Source organism: Rhineura floridana, chromosome 13 (assembly GCF_030035675.1).
Source record: "Rhineura floridana isolate rRhiFlo1 chromosome 13, rRhiFlo1.hap2, whole genome shotgun sequence".
Classification (NCBI taxonomy): Eukaryota; Metazoa; Chordata; class Lepidosauria; order Squamata; family Rhineuridae; genus Rhineura; species Rhineura floridana.
In genome coordinates, this window is record NC_084492.1 from 20,762,519 (window position 1) to 20,785,672 (window position 23,154).

At 42.4% G+C, this 23,154-nt stretch overlaps 1 protein-coding gene across 6 annotated transcripts; it reads left to right on the forward strand.

Moving 5' to 3' along the window:
- Positions 1-4,602: 4,602 nt before the first annotated feature.
- Positions 4,603-19,777, forward strand: PDP2 (pyruvate dehydrogenase phosphatase catalytic subunit 2). 6 transcript variants are annotated; one of them, XM_061594235.1, is made up of 5 exons: positions 4,603-4,946; positions 7,632-7,738; positions 8,172-8,239; positions 9,255-9,320; positions 12,940-19,777. In XM_061594235.1, the coding sequence occupies exon 5, from the start codon at positions 12,983-12,985 to the stop codon at positions 14,594-14,596; it is 1,614 nt and encodes a 537-aa protein (XP_061450219.1). In that variant the 5' UTR covers positions 4,603-4,946; positions 7,632-7,738; positions 8,172-8,239; positions 9,255-9,320; positions 12,940-12,982; the 3' UTR covers positions 14,597-19,777. The 6 variants fall into 6 exon arrangements, with proteins under 6 accessions (XP_061450219.1, XP_061450222.1, XP_061450218.1 ...); XM_061594234.1 differs by lacking the exon at positions 4,603-4,946 and adding an exon at positions 6,069-6,308; XM_061594236.1 differs by lacking the exon at positions 4,603-4,946 and adding an exon at positions 6,069-6,196.
- Positions 19,778-23,154: the final 3,377 nt, after the last annotated feature.

Here is a 23,154-nt window from a genome sequence, read left to right on the forward strand (position 1 = left end):
GCAGAAGTCCCTGTCAGCGTCCTCCTCCTCCTTTGTCTCAAGTGTTGTCTTTGTAGAATTCAGCAGGGAGAAGGATGGAGACAAGACCAGAATTTGTTGGCTCTGCCTGTAATTGGCTATGGCTGTACCTACTCTTTGGGCTCCTTGTCTTCCACCAGTCATAATGGGCACCAACCAAAGCTACCGTTGTTACGTAAAACATTATGAATGACATTGTCTGCCAATAAGAGGATAAAATCTTATTCATGCTTGTCATAAGATATTCAGCATTACGTGAGATCATCTGTGGCTAAAAAATCCTTCTCGCCTTTATTAGACTTGGATCGGTCTTTTTTGCAGGTGGCTCTGGGGCACTTTGTTCATATATATTGTCCGTCTGCTTGGGGAAGACAGCTGTTGGAATGATACGGGTCATTGGGTAGGCACTTAATGTGTGGAAGAAGTTTTAATTGGAGCAGGGGGCTTGACAATGAGATTTAGGTGCCTTTCTGCCTCATGCTTCTTGTCTGTGTTACACACTTTCAAAAGAAAATGAATCCAAGGTCATTTAGGGTAGTAGTTATTCCTGTTCTGACTGATGTGTCTCCCATCCATTTACATTGTGGCTATGTGTGACAATCACAGAGAATGCTGATCACTTTTTTCCAGAGAATGGCTATAAATATACATTCTAGAATTAGAGCTGCTAATAAGGCTGCAATCCTATGCACATTTAACTTGTATAGCCCATTAAATTCAGTGGGTGTTACATCTGAGTAGACCTGTATAGGATTGTGCTGCATTATGCTTCAAACTGTGAATGTTAAATGTACATATTGCAAGCTTCTCTTTTGCATTTTTCCCCTCCCCAGACAAACAGGGAATATTTCTGAGACTTTGTGTAGAACTCAGTTATAGAATATAAATATGCTATGTTGGAAGGATCAAACTTTGTGAAAAGGAAAAGGCACAGAGCATAGCACCTTAAGGTGTTTCCCTCTCCCAAGTACTTCCTTCTGTGTAAGGATAGCAGAACCTACTTTGTTCTGATAAAGCACAGAGGACATTCTCTGTCATAGAGCAAATCACTTTTAGAAATTAGGGCCGTTAGGCTCTCTTATCCAAAGTGTTATATTTTGTTGTGGCTTGGTATCATGCTAGATAAACATTGCAGTATTTATGGGAATAAACACAGTTTGGACTAGAATTAGCACTAATAAATTTATCTGTGCATGAAAGAAAAAAAACAATTTGGATTTTTATGTAATGTATCTTAATTCTTAAAGCTATTTTCTGATTCGTTAAATGGTGAAATGTAAGAGAACTGGATACATTTAAAAACAAACCAATGTCATCTTACTTAAACATCCCAATATGCAAAAACAGCGAAGAGTTTTGTAGCACCTTAAAAAATGGTACAATGACTATGGCATAAGCTTTTGTGGATGAGAGCCCACTTTATCAGATGCATGATCTTAATGTGCAGTTATTTCAGTAGGTCTATATGACCTATTGAAGGTGTTCTATTATTTGGAGATTGCTTATGCAGACATTATTTGTTTTGCTACAGCTAGTGGGCCTCCACTGCAATTTTCAGGCAGTGCCATGTTGCAGTGTGAAGACACGGTTAAGGAAATATTTAAAGTGCACAGGATGCAAGCAAACAGGGCCATAGTACAGAATCAACAATATTCAACCAGTTGGATTTATATTATTTTATGTTATAAAAAGTAAACTGTGTTCAGATTGATAATATCAAATATTTTATGACTGTGCCTGTTATTCTTGCAGATAATCAGACCATAAATGGGCTTACCCAGGAAGTTCTCTTGTCCTTGCAGAATGAGCTGAACACTTCATTGCCATCACCAATATTTCTTATATGCAAAACCTTAGTTACTGTTTAACTCAGTAGTATTGTATGTTTGCTTCTGATTACTAACAATATAAGTTCATCACAAGACCTTGGGCCCTGGCTATGTGTAGCAGCTGCTGTTTGTAGTCTAGCCCAGAGGTTGCTGGGTGTGCGGTGACATATCCATATTAAATATTCAAAATGATTTTAAATTGTATTGTAATTGATTTTTAATTTTCTATATTGTATTTTATTGTATTACAATTTGTAATTCTATGGAATACAAATATAACAAATAAAATAGGCAATAAAAATACAATTAACATACAGCATCTAGCACAGCACATTACAATTTTTATAACAGGCAGCAAAATCATTACGTGGTCTACCCCTTTTTTGAGTGGTCCATAGGAAAAAAAAGTTTGAGAACCAGCGGTCTAGCCCTTTTACTATCTAAACCTGACAATGGTTCAGTAATTCATGTTGAGTGTGGTAGGTGCTGTAGACCATATTGGAGATTTTAAGGAGTCTGATGAGGCCCATGGGCTCATACCTGGCCTTCATGGTTCCTATTTACAGATTGTTCTAATGCGGTATATTTCATTTATCATTATTTATTATTATATGTATATCCCACCTTTCCTTCAAGGAGCTCAAGGTAGCATATAAACATGGGTCCCCCTTCCAATTTAATGCTCATAACAACCCTGTGAGGTAGGTTAGGCTGAGAGACAGTGACTGGCCCAAGATTACCCAGTGAGCTTCATGGCCAAGCAGGGGTTTGAACTCTGGTCTCCCAAGTCACAGTCCAACACTCTAACCACTACACCTCACTGGTATAGTGGTAAAGTGTGTACAACAGTATCTTATTCAGACCAAGTAAAGTTCTCCCCACATGGTAATATCACCTTGTCAGCTTTTTAAAAGCTGCTGTATGACTATACTCATCGCTGAATACACCCACAGAGGTCTTGGAACATGTGGGAAGGATCTTGGTGCTGGGATTATATCATTCTTTAAAAAAAATTCACCTTCATTAGTTTTTTTTAAAAAGCACCAGCCAAGAAGAGAAGATAAAAAATTAGCAAGCATCCCATCAATAGGGTTTACCCATTGTACGATGTTTACAAGTGATCTTTTTAAGATACCATAAGAAAAGAGCTAGGGTGATTAAGTGTGTTTCAGCAGTTCTGTGGCACCATAAAGAGTAAAATTTACTCAGCAATCCTCTTATTTATTCAGAAATAAGTCACACTCAGTTCAGTGGGGCCAGGATGCAGGATTGTTATTGTTAAAAAACTTTTACAGATAGTTTCCCCACTCCCTTTATTTTCTTACAACAACCCAAAGTGATGAGTTAGGCTGTGAGCGATACTGGTCTTATCCAGTAAGTTTTCTGCCTGATCAGGGATTTTATTTGCTTACTTTTTAATTTTTTTTTCTGAGTGAGGATTTGAACTCAGGCCTCCTTGGTTTAAATCTCTCTAGTCTAGCTATTTCATAGCACTGGCTTATGGAAAGAAGAAACAAAAAAACAGAGGTTGGCTGCATTGGCCCAATTAGAAAAAAAGGGCCAATGGGTAAAAAGTCATGGTCATGCTTTTGGGTTCCCCAGAACTTCATGCTGAATTTGAAGCAAAAAAGCCATATAGAATTTAAAATTTTAAAATGGGGAAGAGAAAGAATGTTAGCTGTCATGGAAAAACCCCACTCAGCAATTTGCAATATATTGCATGTAGTCTGTAAAAAAATTCATACCGGGGTTTTTCCATCACATCTACCAACTTCCTTCCCTCCTCTCTTCCTCCTTCCTCACTCTTATTAGACCTTTCCACTTGACCTCACTGTTCACCTCTACCCCAGTACTCATATATATCTGTTCCTTCTAACACTTCATGATGCATCAGAAAGTGTCTGCCATACTAAATTGGCCATGTATTTATTTATTTCATTTATAGCCTACCCTTCCTTCAAGCACCATGGGGTGGCATAAATGGTTCTTCCCCTCCTTTTTCTCCTTACAACAACCCTGTGAGGTAAGTTAGGCAGAGAAATAGCCACTGGTCCAATGGCTGGATAGGGATTTGAACCCTTCTCTCCCAGGTCCTAGTTCCAACCCACTCTAACTTCAATGCCACACAGGCTTTTTTGATCTTTAAACTGCCACATAAGCTTCTTTGCTTATCCAGCCTGAAGACGCAGGCTAGCGAGTTCAAAATAGGGGTGGAAAGATCTGTCCGTTTCAATTCTCTCATTTTTTTCCCCAAGCTTAATTTCAGTTCTCCACATTTCTGCAGCAATTTGCAGTTTACAAAAAAATCCTGAAAATTCTCCAACAGTTAGTGTGGATTTCTCCACACAAAAAAATGTCTTTTTGTAGGCCGTTTTGACTACACATTTTTGCAAGCCATTTCTCATCATATAACGCATTTGCATGTTATTTTCATTTATATATTCATTTGTATGCACACTTTCCCCTAATATATACACTTTTGTAAACATTGGTTGGTGAACTGTATCACAAAATTTGAATACATGTGAATTTCAGAGGGCTGTATTTTGGTTCTCATATTGTTTAAATTAATAGGACGAAGACAAGTACATGGAGATGATTGACGAGGCCTCCGTCATAAGCACGACTTTTCTTGCCTTCCTCTTCGCTCCCTCCCCTCATGTTAGAGTCAACGTAAGCCTCTTGATGGAGGCAGAAAAGCCGCCCTTTCTTTGGCAGGGGTAAATATAAATATGCGCACACACCAGCCTAGACTGGGTTAAGTGAGGGAAGAGAAAAGAACCGGGCAACAGACTTCCCGTGACCAGTCTCCTCCATTGCCGTAGGAGGAAACCTGGGCGGCTGCCAGCCCCTCAGAGTCGCCCGAGGGCGAAGTGAAACAAGGACAAGGAGGGAGGGCCGGCGAAGAGACGAGGAGGAGGCGGCCCTCGCGGGAGCTGCCGTGCCGTCCATCATAACCAGGCGAACGAGCTGCGCTGGGGGAGGGGGAAAGGCTTGAGCAACCATGAGCTGCTCTGAGGGGCTGAGGCGACGCGATTAAACGGCGACGGCGCTGAGGGGCCGCGGCCACCGGCTCTCCTTCTTTCCCACGCGAAGCGGGTAAGGGGGCGCGAAATGTCCCGAGGGAAAACGGCAGCCTGCCTGCCTGCCTGCCTGCCTGCCATGCTGTTTTGAGACGAAGGAAGAAACGAGCCGCGCTTCGAGCTGGGCTGTGGGAGGGAAGGGCTGAGCGTCCGTCGTCCTCTGAGGGAGACATGCTTGCCTCAGTGTGTGAACCGGCTGCCGCCTTGATTGCAGCCATCCCTTATACGCATCCCTGGGAATAAGGTCCATTGACCCCAGTGGGGCTTGCTTCAGAGTAGGCACATAGGATTACATTGCAAGTCGGCACTCCTAAGAATCAGCCCCACCCCCGTTGCTCTCAGTGGGACTAGTGAGAGGTTTTTTTAATGCTTAGGATACTGTCGGACTGTCACAACGCGATCCTATAGGTGCCTGCTCAGTTACAAGCCCCACTGAGTTTAGTGGGGTCTTACACCTAGGGAAAGGTTAGGATTAGGATTGCAGCCGAAGGCGCCAGTGCCAACACACCTCTCGGGGATCAGGCCTCAGAGAAGATAAGCGGGGCTTATTCCCGAGTAAGCAGGCCCAGGAGCGGGTTGTCATTTCCGAAAAAGAGAGCCATGTCGGCGGGGCCGAGGCGAATTTGGGAGCACTGGCTTCTCTCCCACCGCCGTCCTATGTGTTGGTTGTAGCGACTCACTTAGTGACTGTAGTGACAGCCGTGAAACGGAAACCGCTACCCTCTGCACATGTTTTAAAGGAGGTGCCCCGTGGACGCTGAATCTTTAGGAGTGAGTTCCATTGGACTCGATGGGATTTATCTCTGAGGAAAATCAGAGCTCGGGCTCGGGATGAATGAGACACGCTCCCCCCCCCCTTGTCACTTCACACGTACTCATTCGAAAGGCGTTCGGAGAGCTGGTTCCCTAGCTAAGGCAATCCAATGCATGTCTACTCAGAAGTAAACTCCACTGGATTCAGTGGGATTTACTCCCAGGTAAATGTATTGGATTACAGCCTAAGACTGCGGGTGTTTAATTACGATCGCCCGCCGGCCCCGCCCTTCTCAGAAGTCTCCATAGCAGACCAGCGTGGCTGGGAGTGGAGATTCTCTTGACCCCGCCTGTGGGCTCCAATGTCGTCTCATCACGCCCCTCGCCACAGCCAATCACAGCGTTCCGGGGGAGGAGTCGAGCAGGTCCTACTAAAACTCGCCAGCTTTGTTTTGTCTATTACGGGCTGAATGGTTTAGCGTGTTCTCCGGGGAACAGAACAATTGTCAACTGGTAAGGATTGGGGTGTTTGGGAACCCCTACAACAAAATAAAACCCGTCGGCTTGGCCTGGCCTTGTCTATTGATCAGAGGTGTGATTGATGTGCAATGATTGAAGTCAGCAGGTAAATCTTTTCATGGGCGAGAAAGCTAAACGTTATTTATTTGCAATACTTAGGTTTTACGTTTCATTGTATATACTTTCAATTGTCTAACATTATCACCAGTTAATTGCTGGTACAGATCAAATGGCTGTAAAAGGGACAGCTGCAGGAGTTGGTTTGGAAGTTGGCAACTCGATTCCAAAACTATTTCCAGGTTCTAGACCAGGGCTCTTAACCTTTGGTCCACGGACCCCTAGGAATTAGCTTCAGGAGTCCGTGAATTGGGTACGCACACACAAATTTCCAATGTAATAACATAAATTTTATTTATTGATTGATGGGGGTCAATAGCTTTCATCAGATTCTTAAAGGGATCCATAACTCAAAAAAAATTAAGAACCATTGTTCTAGCCTGCCAGACCAAATTCTTAGGAACTGTCATAAATTGTTACTATTCTTTTGTTTTTACCAAAGGCACAGCCCCTAGCAAAGAAGTGGGGAGAAAAATTACTAAAATTCCAAGGGCTTAGGGGTAGAAATGATTTTGCAGTGGTTAGAAATTCAAAAGAGATAGGTTCATACCGTTGCTGTGCTTTTATTTTGCATGTGTTAGCAGCAGATTTAAGAAATGTTCATCTATACTGTTTGTAGGCTTTAATCTTAATTGATGGACAATATCCATGTTATATTTGATTGGATCTGTATAAATGAAGGTATACTGTATATAAGGCCACTGGGAGTAAGTTGCATTTAATTCAGTGGGACTTACTTTGGGGTAGGCATGGTTACTTTGTGCTGTAAGAGTGTGTAAACTTGTCATATGGGAATGGCAGCTCTGTATGTTTCAGATTCTTTTCGGTAAGCCTGCTTAATAATTTCCTCCCCCATTTCCTTTTAAGAAACTTTTGCTGGCATTTTTAACTTTGTTGAACCTACTGATAGCTCTTTAGAAATGAGAAAAAAGTAAACAGACTCCATCCCAGCTGAGCTGCAACCAAGGAGAGAACCACTTTTTTCAAGTTTTGTGGCTAACAACACTCCCCTTTCATGCTGATTCGTTCGTAGGATGCTGAAAACATAGGGATCCTGCTGGGACTCTGTTCCCAAAAAAGTAAGGGGACTAAGACACACACCCCAGACCACAGACAACTATACCTCTGACCCTAACCTTAGTAGGATAGCTTGGGGCGGTCAGATTCCCCCCACTATATCACTAACTCTGATCCTGAGCACTGTAGCTCTAATAGAGGGGAGAGGTTTTAGAAATGACTGTATAAACATGCTCTGTTCTGAACAGTACAGCGGAGGAGGTGGGATTATCTGTTTTTTCTCCATGCTATTTAGGAGCAATCATCCCACCCTCCCTTGTTGAAGATGCGGCATGGCAGAGGAAACTAGCCCCTCTAGAGCCAATTTAAACACACACACCATTATTGTCTCTGTTAAATGAGGTAGGAAATCCCCATGATCTTAGTAGTTTACTAATCTTGCATTTTAACTGTCAAAGCTTTCTGTCAATTAAGTGTTTCTGTTTGCCACCCTGGGCTCCTGCTGGGAGGAAGGGCGGGATATAAATCAAATAATAAATAAATAAAAAGCTTTTAATTTATGACAATCTCATCTCACTGGAGAGCTTTTTTGTATTTGTGCATCTGTTCCTGTCACTTTCCCCCAACAAAGCAATTTTTTCTGCATACCTCTTGAGTCCGCTTCCAATGCAGAAGTCACTGAGTGTGGGTGGCCTAGTTTAACTGATCTACTGAATGGCATGTGACTACCAAGTTTGCTATTAGAGGGAATAACAGCTTCTGTTATGAGAGCATTTATAAATTTGTTTCAATCGTTTTTTAAAAAAACCCTCTTATTTACTTGGATTTTCAACAGATGTACAAAGCAGGACATCTGGGTCAGTGACGCTTCGCGATATAGAGGAGACATATATTACTAACAAGGTAAATAAATGCCAGGTGTTTCATTTTTTGTTTCTATAAACAGAAGGAAGCCATATTGTAGGTGGGAGAAAGGGTAAGTGATGGAGGGAAATAAGGAAGGGGGGGAAGGAAAGTGATAAAAAGTGCAAATGCCTCTTGAAAATCACATGAAGAAAATCAAGAACAATTGCTGTACTTATGAAAAGGAGTGTTCAGAAACCTTGTCTTTGACCAAAGTAATGGGTGGACCAGTCATTATTGGCTACATGGAGGTTAAACTTGCATACACAGACATAATTTTGGGTTAAATGTTTGAAAAAAGATGGAGAAGGCATTGACTCTGCTCCATGACTCATTAAAAAAAAATCTTGCGATCAGACCTGGAGATTGTGCCAGTTGATTTTGACAAACCTGACAAATGAGTTAGTAGCTGACAAACATCCTCTGTATCAGTGCTGTAGTTGTTCATTCACCCATCCTTCTCTCTTAGCTGCTGTAGGTAGCAGAACTCCTTATTTAATTTAATGAATTAATTTAATGGATTTCTTACCCGTCTTTCATCGTAAGGCCCCAGGGCAGGTTACAACAGTTTTAAAATCAATTAAAACAGTATACAGTCAGAAGAAGAGGATGGGTCTAAAAATGTCTCTCTCAGGTGTCAAAAGTTCCAGCAGTCCCACAGCATGCTGTCCTGCTAGAGAAATTAGTGCAATAGGCAATGTTTGTAGGTCCTGGCAATCCTACTTCTTGTAAAATGATCGCTGCCTCATATTAAATCAAACCAAGGCAAAGGGACTTTGAGTTACATATTCCCAGCTGTAACATATTTACATATCATGAGCACGATGAGGCATTTATCCGACACATGATAGCTGTGATAGTTCAGTGACTGCATACCTTGATGTGCTTGGTTAGCAAATTACTTGGAGGGCTCATTAAAGAGAGAAACGTGATTAATAAACAGAGCATAGCATTTATTGTCTGGATCTTTATTACTTTGAATTTTGTTTTATCTTTTGTTTTCGTGATCTCACAGTTCTAAGAGACCAGTCACTCCTGGATAATGCTCAGCTGTTACCAAGGATTTGACAATCACTAGATTGTAAGTGCATATTTGGAAAATGTTTTTCTTCTTTTAAAAAAAGCACATGTAGAAGCTTGCTGTACTGAGGCTGCTCTTTTGCAAACCATTGGACCCCAAATGAAGCCAATGGGAATTGCTAATAGGTGTGTTTAGGGCTGGTGCATAAATCTGCAACTGTCCCATAGATTTTAGTAGGAATTATATGTATTTATTTCATTTACATCCCACCTGTCCTTCAAGTAGCTTTAAGGTGGTGTACATGCTTCTTTCCCTTCCCCATTTTGTCTTGTGAGGTAAATTAGGTTAAGGGACAGTGACTGACCCAAGGTTATCCAGTGAGCTTCATGGCTATAAAGAGGTTTGAACCCTGGTCTCCTGAGTCCTAATCAACACTCTAACACCACCACACTGGCTCATATAAGACTACACCAGGGCTTAAATTGGGCTAAAAGAATAACATGAAAAAATTAATCTGTAAAAAGTATTTTGTGACAATCCTTTTAAAAGAGGTCTGTAAAATTTGTGACCCACAAAGCCAAATTCAGCCCCACCAGCTGCATATGGTAGTCACCAGGAGTTTCATAAACCCCCTTTTTGTTGCATGCCTGGTAATACAGAAATGGAATCATGAAGCATCTGACAGTCTTTGGTACCTAGCTGGTGGGCTGTGTTTGGCTTGAGGCTCAATCGAGACAAGACTGAGATGCTGCTAGTGGGTGGTTCTTCTGACTGGATGGTGGATGTCCAACCTGTCCTGGATGGGGTTGCACTCCCCCTGAAGGAGCAGGTTCATAGCTTGGGGGTTCTCCTAGAACCATATCTGTCACTCGAAGCTCAGGTAGTGCCTCAGGTACACTACGCTCAACATCTAAGGCCCTCCGGGTGCCTACTCTGAGGGAAGCTGGGAGTCTGGCAACAAGGGAGAGGGCCTTCTCAGTGGTGGCCCCCAAATTATGGACTGATCTCTTTGACGAGGTGCGCCTGGCACCAACACTGTTATCTTTTCAGCGCCAGGTCAAGACTTTCCTCTTGTCCCAGGCATTTTAGCATGTGTTTTTAAATTTAAATTTTTTTGTGTATTTTAAAATTTGTATATTTGTTTTTATTGTTTTTAATTGCTGTAAACCGCCCAGAGAGCTTCGGCTATGGGGCGGTATATAAATGTAATAAATAAATAAATAAATTGATGTGTCACACGCTATGCAGGCCTGCTTTAAACCCTTAGACGGGTAGGCAATAAGAACCTTTATATGATATTAACATTTTGTGTGTCTTGTTTGCTGAACACAACAAAAAGAACAAATCAGTTTCCGAAGTTTCTGTTCTGAGTATATCTACAGCCAGACATGTAAATACAGCTGGATACTAGATACATACAGCAAAACTCTTCTGATCGATATATTTTACAAGAGACCATTTTAATAGTGTGAGGCAGCAATCCAACTCATTTCTCTGCTGGGCTGGGATGCCATGGATCTCCGGTGGCGCCAGGAGGCTTCTAACTGCACCCAGCTCTGCCAATAGCAGCCCCCCACTGTAGCAGAGATGTGGCTGTGCTAGGAGCCTCCCAGTATCACTGGGGGTCTGCCAGGAATGGCCAGCCACCCAGTGGACAGAGGCCCAGCGGAAGCTGTCGGAAGGCTCAAAAACAGGACATTCCAGAGGCGTGGTAGTGGTGGAGCCACAGGGGAGGACTTACGCAAGATCCTTCTTGCATTCAGACCCCTCCTCCAGGTGCCGATCCCCCTTTGAACTCCACCGGCCAAAAGGCCAGCAGAGTAAAAAAAATTGTTTTAATCCCATTCAGTGCTTACTCCCTGGGAGGCCTGTTGGCCAGAACCAGCACTTTCCAACCAGCTCATGTACACAGCTCCCAATGGAGCCGGTGTTCAGCTGGACCGGCAGCTCCCGAGCGAGTAGAGGATCCCACTGAGCTTTCCACTGGCCTCCCCTTTGCCAGCTGCCTGGTGGTTAGACTGCTCTGTTAATGTAGCTGCCTGTTCAGCAATTAAAACTTAGTGTTTTGTCTGATTACCTGAAAGGGAAGTTTGCATTTGTTCTCAAAAGGTGTTGCATGTGCCAGACAGTTTTTGAATGATGTGCAAGCAATTCCAGTTGCAGTCAGCAGTGGTGCATTCTTGGCCTAGGGAGTAGAACAGAATGTAACTGAGAACCTATTAAAATCAGAGCAAACTTACCTGCTAAGTAGTTGGTCACTGTTCTTGAAGAAAGACAGCTTCAGTGATAGTTTCCAGGGCTACTTGGATTCTTTTCCACAGATAAGGTAAACAAAATCCCTTTACAGGTATTCATTTAAGAAGAATAAAAATGCATGGAGGATAGTAGTACAGTGGCAGGCTTCACCACTGACCTTGCACACATTCATTGGAACTTCTGTAAGGTGCTCCTTCATGTGGAGCAGAGGAGTGATAAAGTGGCAGCAGGTCCTGCCCTAAACCTATGTGCACTTATTAGAAAGCCCCCACATGTAGTGCCACCATGATGCCACACTTCCTTCTTCCCCTGCCTTGAATGAGAGTCTGTAAAAGAGCTTAAGATAGTATTTGTGAGTGGATCTGTAAGCAGATGCTATTCCAAGACTTATAAAATCAATAAATGTTTTCATGGTATGCATAGAAGAGACAGAAAGAACTTAAACTTTTATTGAGCTAATTTCTGTCAGGGCACGAATGTTTGCAGAACTTGTATTCTATGCTAATAAGAGTGATCTTAAACGTGCTTACTCGGATTTCAGTGAGACTTGACTTATTCCAAAGTGAGTCTGCATAGGATTACAGCCAGAGAGAAGCTGTTGTTGTTATGTGCCTTCAAGTCGATTACGACTTATGGTGACCCTATGTGTCAGTGACCTCCAAAAGCATCTGTCATGAACCACCCTGTTCAGATCTTGTAAGTTCAGGTCTGTGGCTTCCTTTATGGAATCAATCCATCTCTTGTTTGGCCTTCCTCTTTTTCTACTGCCTTCTGTTTTTCCCAGCATAATTGTCTTCTGTAGTGAATCATGGCTTCTCATGATGTGTCCAAAGTATGATAACCTCAGCTAGTGCAATAGAAAAGATCACATTACTTATTTTGCATATTTCATGCTAACAGTGGGGATTAAACAGAACTTCTGGACCTTCCTGGAATAATTCTGCAAGGTATTCCAAACTAGATCTGTTATATCTGGGAGTTATTTAGGCACAAGTCCCTTAACTTGAATGTACTTCAGTTTGTTTGCAGCTATTGAGGGTATTTCTGATGTGAAATAACTCTTCAAAGGGTTGGATAATGCAGAATATCTTTTGGGCAAGTAGCCTTTCGAGAAGAAATAAACAATCCCAAGTGGGCTGGCACTGAAAACATGGGCTTATTTCTAAGTAAATGTGTTTTTGGCATCAGGGTGTCTTGGTGTAATTCGCCAACACCTATAGTTGTTGGTTTAAAATCAGCTTAATTTGCTAGTAGTCTGTAAAGTTCAGGGTTATGACTGTAATTTATAATTAAGTTACAAAGCTATTTCTTCAATAGCCTCTTGGTACAGATCTCTGTTTAACATCAGTGCTGGGTTGTAGGGTTTACATGAAGGAGTGTTGCATATTTTCCAATTTAACAACAATTTTATTTTTACCTGTAGGCTTCTCAAATCATCCTGCTTTGGAGCAGAATTGATTCTTACGATGTCAAGTGCTATGACCTCGTGGAGTATAATCTCAGCAAGAAGCATTATCTGCACTTTGCATGGAAAAGGACGTTTGTATTCCAGGTGCTTTTCAAGCCAGAAGAAAGTAGCATGGAGGAGTTTGCTTGCCAAAGGTTCTTTTTCTTTTTTTCTCTCAAGTTGCAGCTGTAGCATGGACAGTGTTTTCACTGTGAGAAAAGCTTTCAGACATACTTCCACAGAAGAAGAAGACTTCTCCTTCCACCTGACACCATCACAGATAAATGACATCTTAAGGGCAAATGAGTTGTCCATTACAGTACCTGAATTCGATGGGAAAAACCCGAGCTCAGTGCTGAAATTTGAGAGTAATCACTTGGCTGCCAACACCCCGAGTGAAGACCGTAGAAGTGCAGCTACTTGCTTGCAGACCAGAGGGATGATGTTTGGGGTCTTTGATGGCCATGCAGGTTATGCCTGTGCCCAGTCGGTCAGTGAGAGACTGTTTTTTTACATCGCTGTTTCTCTTTTGTCTCAACAAACACTGGAAGAAATTGAATCTGCCATGGAGTCCATGAAACCCGTTCTGCCTATTCTGCAGTGGCACAAGCACCCAAATGACAGGTTCTTTCAAGAAGTCGCCTCTCTGTATTTGGAGCAGCTCAGGGTTTATTGGCAGGACTTGCTGAACCTGGACATGGAGCCATGCCTTACTACAGAAGAAGCCTTAACCTATGCATTTAAAAGGCTGGATTCAGACATCTCTTTGGAGGTTCAGGCTCCCTCAGAAAATGAACTGATAAGGAACATAGCTCTCCAGGTGGCTTTCTCAGGTGCAACAGCATGTGTGGCTCACATTGACAGTGTTAATTTGCATGTTGCAAATACTGGAGACTGCAGAGCAATCCTAGGGGTTCAAAATAAAGATGGGGCATGGTCCGCCCTCTCTCTTACCCGAGACCACAATGCCTTCAACAAATCAGAAACTTTAAGGCTGAAAAGGGAGCACCCATCCTCTGAAGAGGACACTCTCATTGTGAACAACAGGTTGCTAGGAGTTCTTATGCCTTCTAGAGCTTTCGGAGATGTCAGGTTTAAGTGGAGCCAGGAACTTCAGCACAATGTGCTGGGAAATGGTTGCAACACAGAAGCTTTAAACATTTATGAGTACGTGCCACCAAACTATCATACACCTCCGTATTTAACTGCAGAACCTGAAGTCACCTACCATAAGATAAGGCAGCAGGATAAATTTTTAGTGATTGCTTCAGATGGGCTGTGGGACATGTTGAGTAATGAAGAGGTGGTCAAGCTTGTTGCCGAGCATCTGCTTGAAGGTGACATCCAGAAAACGCCACTTGCTTTTAAGAAACCACCCAACCTAGGTTACATGCAAAACTTGCTTCTCCAGAGGAAGGCCAAGCACATCCAATCCAGTGACCAGAATGTGGCTACCCACCTCATCCGACATGCAGTTGGCAATAATGAACATGGAGAGATTGATCCAGAGAAGCTTGTGGCAATGTTGACTCTTCCTGATGATTTGGCACGCATGTATAGGGATGATATCACAGTTACTGTGATCTATTTTGATTCAGATATAATTGAAGGTTACTACAGAGAGAATGAATAACTGACCTGTCTTTATAAGACCATATGTTTTAATTCTGGGGACCTAGAAATACTATTGTGTAGAAATTCCCCTGTCCTATCTTCAGCGGTCTAATAGTGGCTTCTTTAAAAATAAGAGTTCATGTAAAAATCAAATAGCTTCTTTTGGTTAAAACAGCCACCCCAAACCTGATGCCTTCCGGATGTTTTGAACTACCCACTCCCATTATCTGCAGCCAGTACAGCCATGCTGGTTGAGGCTGATGGGAGTTGTAGTCCAAAACATCTGGAGGGCACCAGGTTGGCGATAGCTGGGTTAAAGCCATGTAAAGGTATTTATTTTAGTAGAACAAACATCTGCTTGTTGTTTAAAGCCCTAATACAGGTGGCCAAATCTCATTGCTGTTGGAATTTGTGACAATGTCTTTGTGAACTGAGAATACTTGCGTTAAACAAGATAAATCTTTTAGAATGGTAGACAGCACTTTTTATTTGAAGTCCAAGTTCCAAGATAGCCATGAGTGCAAATACTGTGTGTGGGAGAGGGGTTAGTTTGGGTGTGCTCCCAAGACAAACTGTTTTGAGGGACAGTCTATGAGGCGCTACTCTGGCTCCACATGTGTTGAAAGGAGCTGAACAGAAGGGTCTCATGTTGGAAAAGACTCTCTGGAAATTGTGCCTCCAAAACATGATATTTCAGTGAGACTTACTTCCATGCAAACATGATAAATCCTCTGCATTTATTCCAACAGGGAAGGTTTCTTTTATAAAACACTGCAGCCGTTTAAAAGAAAATGTTAATTTGATTGGCTCTTGTACTCAGCTTTCTGCTGCACCCTGTTTAAAGTTTGAAAACTGGCTTTCTTCTTGTTCTGGCTGTGACATTGTTTATGCACTGGACTAATTGCTACTTGAACACATTTATACTGTACTGCAGGGATTCAAAGCTCTTGTTTACTACTTCTACTACCATAGTACCAATTATTGCTGTACCCCAGAACTTCTCAAGCCTTTGGGAATTTTGCCCTTTTTTAAATGCCTCAAATTAGCTATGTTGTAGTCTTGCAAAGTACTTGGCAGAATACTTCTTTTTTTCAGAAAAACTTCCTTTCTAATACATTTTTGCATGTATAAACATTTGGATATATAACTGATGGTGTTTTTTTTTGAAGCAAATCATTACTAGTGGAAACCAACTACTTTTGGCTTGTTGGGAGCATACAAATAAGGTTGTGGGTTTTTTTATTTGCTTAAAAATTATACATTTTTTAAAACATGAAGTTTTGCTTGTAGACTATATGGAAATACAGTCTTGGATGTACATACAGTGCTAGTTGTTCATGACTATTGAATCTTCTTGACAAATGCTCCCTAAAAAACATTTTAGTGTTTTATATTATTCCAGATCACTCATACTTTGAATCCTGATTTCAGAAAAGCACTTAACTGTAAATTTAATTTCAAGTAAGCGGTTGACTTCATAACAGTTGCGTTCTTAATTCAAACCAATCAGATAAAGGCACATTTAAGGCATTTCAAACTACCATATAAAGAATACAATGACCTTGTATTGGGCAGTGAATCGTCTATACAGGTGGAATTTTCCATTCTGTGAGTCAAAGTTCGGGACTTGTTTGAAGACCACATCTGATAGCATAAGGTTCAGGAATAAAGCCTAGGGAATTAAAATCTTAAATGTCATGCTCTGCACAGAGAAATGAGAGTGGAGTGGGGGAAGCTATGAACTGCAATTAATGACTTAGTTTTAATGTAGGTAAGAAATCATTTCTATCTCCTAAGTATGATATACCTTGAGGCTTGCAGGTATGTTTATCTAAAAGGGAAAGAAAGTGGGTGGGAGGAGAACTGAAGTAAGAAGGAAAACAAAAGAAAGTGGGTGAGGTTTGCAACATATATTCAGTTCTGTAGAATTTTAATGCTTCTTATTTTAGAATCAGTTTCTAAAAAAAAAATAATAATGAAAAGTTTGCCTTTCTGCCAGCACTTTAAAACAAAACTACTCTGCATGGTTTTGTACACAGACAAGACTTAGACCATAAAATATCGCTGAATTGGAATACATGTCATCATCATAAGTTTATTACGGTCAAGGACCCACTATAAAACAAGAGATACAAAATACAGTATATATACAAAAGGAACAGAATGACAATAAAACAGAATACAAAATAAAATTGCTTCGAAGCAAGAACATTCAGTTAAGAGGGCAAGGTTAGCCGTATTTGTTGGAATACATGTCTAGGTATTACTTATTAGCAGCGTGCCCAAGTGTTGCATAAGATCATCATCAAATGTGGGAAATGGTATCCATTTAGTAGATGAAGATTCTAGCATCAAGTACAGTCTCTAAGGGCTGCTTAAAAGGGTCTTCTTCTGGTTTTTAATCAGTTGTGAATAATTAAGTTAGATGTGAGTGAAGCACTCGTATGGCATCTTCAAAATAAAGAGTATGTGTCATTTAAGAGTTCTAAATGTTTTTTTAAAAATGTTAATGAAGATTGTGTTGAACTGTTACTTGCTAATTGGCAATTACTGTTTTAAAGGCCATACTTGTATTTTTTTTGTAAAAACAGGGCTAGCGCATCTTTCAAACGAAGGCACGCCCAATTTAATTTAGAGTGAAAATTAATATTTAGAAAGTGTTTGATGGATATGCAGATGATACTATTGGCTGCACTTCCTCCTTTTGTAGCTGCAGCAAACACAGTTGATTGCCATTCATCTATGTGGTAGGAACTATAGTGCTTCTGAGGCAACTTCTGAATTTCCTCAGATTAGGGTTTCTTCTGAAGGGCATGTGATGTACAGCTTCTCTAAGTGCCCATGTGACACTTCATTCCATGCTTTCTGATCTACAGACACCTCCTTGCAGCTTATCTTTCTGGCATATCTGACTTGCTGAATCACTTCAAAGCAGTTCTGCTCAATAAATGTACTTTTCTGTTCCAAAGTCCCTTATCTGTTATTTGGACCCCTGCCTACTGTATCCCATCTGCGAGCAAAACCCTGTTGTCCTTCCATTCCTGTTTCTATGTGTTCTGCCGTGCTATCACCTACCAACAATGTAAAACAATGGCCTAGTTCACACCTAATGCTAAACCATGGTTTATTAAGCTATGGTTTCTTAAATCACAACTTAGCATGTGTGAATCCTGGCCAGCAGCTTAATTGTGTTTTTACTGCAACAAACCACAATCTGAAACCATGACTTACTGTGGGTTTACAAACCTTGGTTTCTTTTAATTATGGCTTGGTGTTACATGTGACCCCAGCACCCTTCCATAACTACGGTTTGTTTGACCATTGCACTCCCAGTTGCTCACCAAACTACAGTGGCACAAGGCTCATATGGGAACCAGGCCAATGACTTCCTTGTTCATCAAGCTGACTAAATCTCTGCTAAATCCTTCCTCAACACCTATTTTACCAAACTATTTTCAAAAACATAAACTGGTCCACGTTCCCCATCTTGTCTACTCTGGCAGTGGCTTTCTAGGGTCTTTCCTAGCCCATCTACTGGAAGCCTTTTTAACTGGAGAGAAGCTGGGGGTTGAACCTGAAACCCTACAAAGCATGTGCTGTATCCGTGAGCTATGGCTTTTCACCTCACTCTCTACTTTTCATGGTCCCTCCATGATATTTTCTCAATTTCTGTGTACAATGTCAATTAGAGTTGCCAAGTCAGAAGCATTCCAAACCCTGATATTTCAGGGGTGTGCCCTGGTGATGTCATTAAACATGATACATTAAGCATCAACCACAGTTGCTTGGAGCATACCAGTTAAACAATAACATTTCTCTGATACGAAATTAAGATAGAAATCTTAGCTAAATAAGGGTACTTCTAGGTCCAGCTGAAGTGATGGGATCATTGCTTCTCACCTGCTTAGATAGCCTGGGTAAGGAACATTTAATCTAGCCTGCTTGCTTCTGGCGAGAAGAGTTTAAGTGTCCTCAGGCCAGGCCAGTCACCAGAAGGCCATTGTAGGAAGAAAGCCTAGTGTTGGGATGTTAGATGGGAGCATTCACGAGTAAAGAATGATGGCCCTGAAGGCTGCAATTCTAAACACTAAGAGCTATAGAGCTCAACAGGGCTTACTTCTGAGTAGATATGGTTAGGACTGTGCTTTTGGTAAGGTTTGACTAGGGATCTTCTGCAACGATATCCATATCAAAGAGGGTTGGAATGCCCTGCCTACCTTTAACGTAGCTGCTCCAAACATCTTTACAGACTTGACCCTTCAGAAAGAGGTTTGAGAAATTAGTAAGAGTTAAGAAGATTCTCTACTGTTTCCTGCCTACTCTGCGGGCTGCTATAAACTCACTTTGACAGCCAACCCAATTCTAGTGTGTAATAATTGACAGAGGGAAAACACACAGTTTGGTCTACCTTCACAGGCAGTAGATTGAAGCCACACTTCCCAGTATGTGAATTCTCTTTCACCACTATTGGGCAAGAAACAAGCTGTAATGCAAGAAAAAAAGGTGCATCATAAGTGGGTTTAAGGGGGTTCAGCTGAGTGCATCGAACCACTGTTGTTGCTTCTATGGATGGATGTAAGAGAGTGAGATCAGAGGTAAATGAAATGCAAATAGGAAAACAAAAATGAAGACAGTGATGATTTCCTAAATGTAATAGCATACCAACCACAACAAGATTCCTATGAGTAAAACAGAAAACTTCCACAACCAGTCAGGGTTCCTAACCAAAACTAAAAGAATCCTGGCAGCCAGTCAGCTAAGGTCACAGAAATCCCCACGCAGCACAACCTGACCCAGGGACTGCGGTTAGTGCAGAATGCTGTGGCACGACTGCTGTCATGTATGAGACCCTATCAGCACATAATACCTCTGTTCTGAAATCTGTAATGGTTGTCGATTTGCTAACAGGCCAAGATCAAAGTGTGCTTTCCGTATTACAGGTTCCACATAGTACTTGTTCTGCTCTTGTAAGAAATTGATCCTTTAGTGTGGCAGTACCTGTGCTTTGGAACTCCCTGTCTATTTATATTAGACAGGTGCCTTCATTGTACTCATTTTGGCAACTGCTAAAACATTTTTGTTTAGGCAAGCTTACCCAGGCATGCAGAAACTATTATGTTTTTATCTGTTTTTAACTCATTGTTGGCTTTATTATTTTGAATGTTTTTAAATACCTGTCTTTAACTGTTTTTGCCAATAATTGTATTGTTTTAATTCCTTCTGTAAACTGCTTTGAGGTTTTTTACAATAAAGCAGTATATATATTTGTAAATAAAATACATAAATAAATGTTGGAGTCACTGTGGCCCTTGGGTCTCTTTCCTCATTTATACTGAGTCAGGCCATCTAGCTCAGTACTGATGACAATTGACTAGCATTGGCTCTCCAGGATTCCAGGCAATAGTCTCTGCCAGAGATTGAATTTTGGACCTTTGCATGCAAAGCATGTACCCTACCACTGAGCTACAGCCCTGTTTAAAAAAGTATATTTTAAAATTGTTCTTTTCAATCCACTAATGAATGCACAACATACTAGATCCACAGATCCACACCATGCATTTAAAGCACATTCAACATACATTTAAAGAACATAAATCCACTACAGAATCCTGGGAACTGTAGTTTGTCAAGGGTGGTGGGAACTATAACTGTGAGGGGGAAACTACAGTACCCAGGATTCTTTGGGGGAAGTCATGCACTTTAAATGTGAGTTGGATATGCTTTAAATGTATTACGTCATAAACTTTGCCTGCATATAAATCATTCTAATTAAATTTTAAAATGGAAATCAGCTGCAAAGTTTCCTGGGTGATCATGGCCTACGCATCATCTTTCAGCCTACTCTACCCCCTCAGGGTGAAAACCTTGATCACCCCAAGGAAGAAGAGCACACTTAAAACAAAGAAATCAATAATTTGTAAATAATAATGTACAACCATAGTGTGAAATCAGATACATATCAAGACATAATATTTATTTATTTAATTTAATTTAATTTATATACCGCCCTAAGCCAAAAAGGCTCCCTGGGCGGTGTACATAAAAGATAAAACAAGCAAAATATAGAAATACAGTAAATATAACAGAATCAAAAGTCAAAACAACAAACAACAACAACCAAGCAACATCAAAATATAACAATAATAAGATACTGTTTAAAATACACGATAAAAACAATTATTAAGATACATTTTAAAATGCCTGGGAGTATAAAAAGGTTTTCACCTGGCGCCGAAAAGATAGCAGCGTCGGCGCCAGGCGTACCTCATCGGGGAGACTATTCCACAATTCGGGGGCCACCACCAAGAAGGCCCTAGTTCTGGTCACCACCCTCCGAGCTTCTCGATGGGATGGCACTCGGAGGAGGGCCTTAGATGTCAAGCACAGTGTACGGGTAGGTTCGTATTGGGAGAGGCGTTCCACCAGGTATTGCGGTCCCATGCCGTGTAGGGCTTTATAGGTCAAAACCAGCACTTTGAATTTAGCCCGGAAACAAATAGGAAGCCAGTGCAGACGGGCCAGAACGGGTGTTATATGAGCGGACCTTCTGGTCCACGTCAGTAGTCTGGCCGCTGCATTCTGGACTAGCTGTAGTTTCCGAACTATCTTCAAGGGCAGCCCAACGTAGAGCACATTGCAGTAGTCCAACCTAGAAGTTACCAGAGCGTGAACAACTGAGGCGAGGTCATCACTATCCAGATAAGGGACGTAGCTGGGCTACCAGTCGAAGATGGTAAAAAGCGTTCCGTGCCACCGAGGCCACCTGGGCCTCGAGAGACAAGGAAGGATCGAAAAGGACTCCCAAGCTACGAACCTGTTCCTTCAAGGGGAGTGTAACCCCATCAAGAACAGGATGAACATCCTCCATCTGGGCAGTGAAGGCACTCACCAACAGCGTCTCGGTCTTGTCTGGATTGAGCTTCAGTTTGTTAGCCCCCATCCAGTCCATTATCACGGTCAGGCAACGGTTTAGCACGTTAACAGCCTCACCTGAAGAGGATGAAAAGGAGAAATAGAGTTGCGTGTCATCAGCATACTGATGACAACGCACCCCAAAACTCCTGATGACTGCACCCAGCGGCTGCATGTAGATGTTGAAAAGCATGGGGGACAGTACCAATCCCTGCGGGACTCCACAATGGAGAGTCCAGGGTGTCGAGCAGTGTTCCCCAAGCACTACCTTCTGGTGACGACCCACCAAGTAGGAGCGGAGCCACTGCCAAGCAGTACCCCTGACTCCCAACTCCGTGAGTCTCCCCAGAAGGATACCATGGTCGATGGTATCAAAAGCAGCTGAGAGATCAAGAAGAATCAACAGAGTCACACTCCCCCTGTCCCTCTCCCGACAAAGGTCATCATACAGGGCGACCAAGGCTGTTTCGGTGCCAAAACCGGGCCTAACACCGGATTGAAATGGATCAAGATAATCAGTGTCATCCAGGAGCCCCTGGAGCTGGCCGGCAACCACCCGTTCCAGAACCTTGCCCAGGAACGGAACATTCGCCACAGGTCTATAGTTGTTCAAGTTATCTGGGTCCAAGGAGGGTTTCTTCAGGAGCGGTCTCACCACCGCCTCTTTTAGGCAGTCAGGGACCACTCCCTCTCTTAAATAGGCATTTATTACCTCCTTGGCCCAGCCGGCGGTTCCGGTCCTGCCAGCTTTCACCAGCCAAGAGGGGCAAGGATCTAGAACAGACGTGGCCGCCCGCACCAGTCCAAGGATCTTGTCAACATCCAATAAATGAGGACAAGACCGTGATCTGGATGCTTCATTAGGACCAGCTGCTATAATATTGGAGTCTAAGTCCCGACGAATGCATGCGATCTTATCTTGGAAGTGCCTGGCGAACTCTTCACAGCGGGCTACAGATGAATCTATAATATCCCGAGGGCCAGAATGTAAAAGCCCTCGTACAGTTTTAAAGAGCTCCGCTGGGCGGGAAAGAGATGCCTTAATTGTGGCAGCAAAATATCTCTTTTTTGCTGCCCTCACCGCTACTATGTACCGCTTAGAACAGGCACTTACCAAGGCATAATTGCATTCGTCAGGAGTTCGCCTCCATCTGCACTCAAGCCTCCTCCTCTCTTGCTTCATCACTCTCAGCTCCGAGGTATACCATGGAGCTGTATGAGCTCTACATAGGAGGGGGTGCATGGGAGCGATCGTGTCAACCGCCCGGGTCATCTCCGTATTCCACAATTCAACCAGGGCTTCGACAGGAGCGCCAGTCTTCTCAGTCGGAAAATCCCCCAGAGCCCTTTAGAAACCCTCAGGATCCATTAGTCTCCGGGGGCGGACCAATTTAATAGGTCCCCCATCCTTGCAGAGGGAAAGGGTCGCTGTGAGCCTAAACTTCAGCAAGCGGTGATCTGTCCATGACAATGGGGTAGATGAAAAACCCCCAACCACCAGATCACCATATCCATGCCCAGTGGCGAAGATCAAATCAAGAGTATGTTCCGACACATGCGTTGGGCCAGTAACAACCTGAGACAGCCCCATGGTTGTCATGGAGGCCATGAAGTCCTGAGCTGCCCCAGATAAAGCAGTCTCGGCATGGACGTTGAAGTCCCCCA